The sequence below is a fragment of the Penaeus monodon genome, chromosome 15 (assembly GCF_015228065.2).
Source record: "Penaeus monodon isolate SGIC_2016 chromosome 15, NSTDA_Pmon_1, whole genome shotgun sequence".
Classification (NCBI taxonomy): domain Eukaryota; kingdom Metazoa; phylum Arthropoda; class Malacostraca; order Decapoda; family Penaeidae; genus Penaeus; species Penaeus monodon.
In genome coordinates, this window is record NC_051400.1 from 28,106,068 (window position 1) to 28,106,996 (window position 929).

The 929-nt window shown below is 41.9% G+C and overlaps 1 protein-coding gene across 2 annotated transcripts in view; it reads right to left on the reverse strand.

Moving 5' to 3' along the window:
* The window catches only part of LOC119581895 (serine/threonine-protein kinase PLK1-like), a 62,121-nt gene extending 61,791 nt beyond the window's left edge, over positions 1 to 330 (reverse strand). For both annotated transcript variants that reach the window (XR_005229596.1, XM_037930057.1), the window contains exon 1: positions 132 to 330. Coding sequence is in view for 1 of the 2 variants with exons in the window: in XM_037930057.1 (XP_037785985.1) it covers positions 132 to 230 (99 nt within the window). In the remaining variant the exon portion in view is untranslated. The remainder of the gene's footprint in view (positions 1 to 131) is intronic.
* Positions 331 to 929: the final 599 nt, after the last annotated feature.

Below are 929 nucleotides of genomic sequence, written 5' to 3' on the forward strand. Positions count from 1 at the left end.
TTCGACTCAAAGCACAAGCTACATAACTGGTCCGGATAAAAGAACCATCTCTGGTGGAGAAAATGTGTAAAAAAGGAAGCACTCGGAGCACGGCGCTTGGGGAGGCGAAGGCTCTCCAAATCCCAACTTACTTTCCCCAAAAACTTTCCTCTCTGGTACTTTCTTCCCGTCGTCGAGTCATAGATCACTTCGGGTATCTCCTTCTTCGGTTCTTCCTTCTGATTACTCATCTTTAATCGTTTTTCAGGCCGATTTCTAGCAAAAATATACCCAGTCTCTCCAACTCCACCTTTACACTCCGCGGGTTCGCAGGTTTTTGAATCGGCCAGAGTGTAAACAGAGCGCTGATTGGTCGACGGGAATCCCTCGCTGCGCTCCTATTGGTCCGTACTTTAAATCGCGAGGTCACGTGACCAGCTCCATCAGGGAGAGGTTATCATTCTGTCTTTATAATGTTTCATTTCTTTTAAATAAATCTTAAGTGTGGGAGTTGTAACTGTATGTGCGGGAGAAAAATTAATGCTTATCATATTCGCGGCATTACGAATTTCATAGGTTTTATGCGTAAAGAAAGAAAGAAAAAATATCTCGGCAAATTTCAGTAGACGGACCATCATCCACGAACTGTAATTTTGTTTGAGTATTTCTTGGGTTTATGAACCGAATTTCGGAAGGAAAATGACTGTTTCGCCCACTAATTAGACTTCCGCTCTTTCTGCCGAATTTGATAACATCACCTTTCTCTCTCGCTTCCTGCTTTCTCTTATTCTAAATGATCCGATACATCAAATGCAAAATTATTGCTAGAACCGTTGCATGGTTGGTTTGCCTTTTAAAAAATGCCGCCTTTAAATGGACGAAACATCAGCTGATTATTGTAGCAACGTGTTATTGCTCCGATGATTTTACAGTTTCTGTTTTTGCAGCAA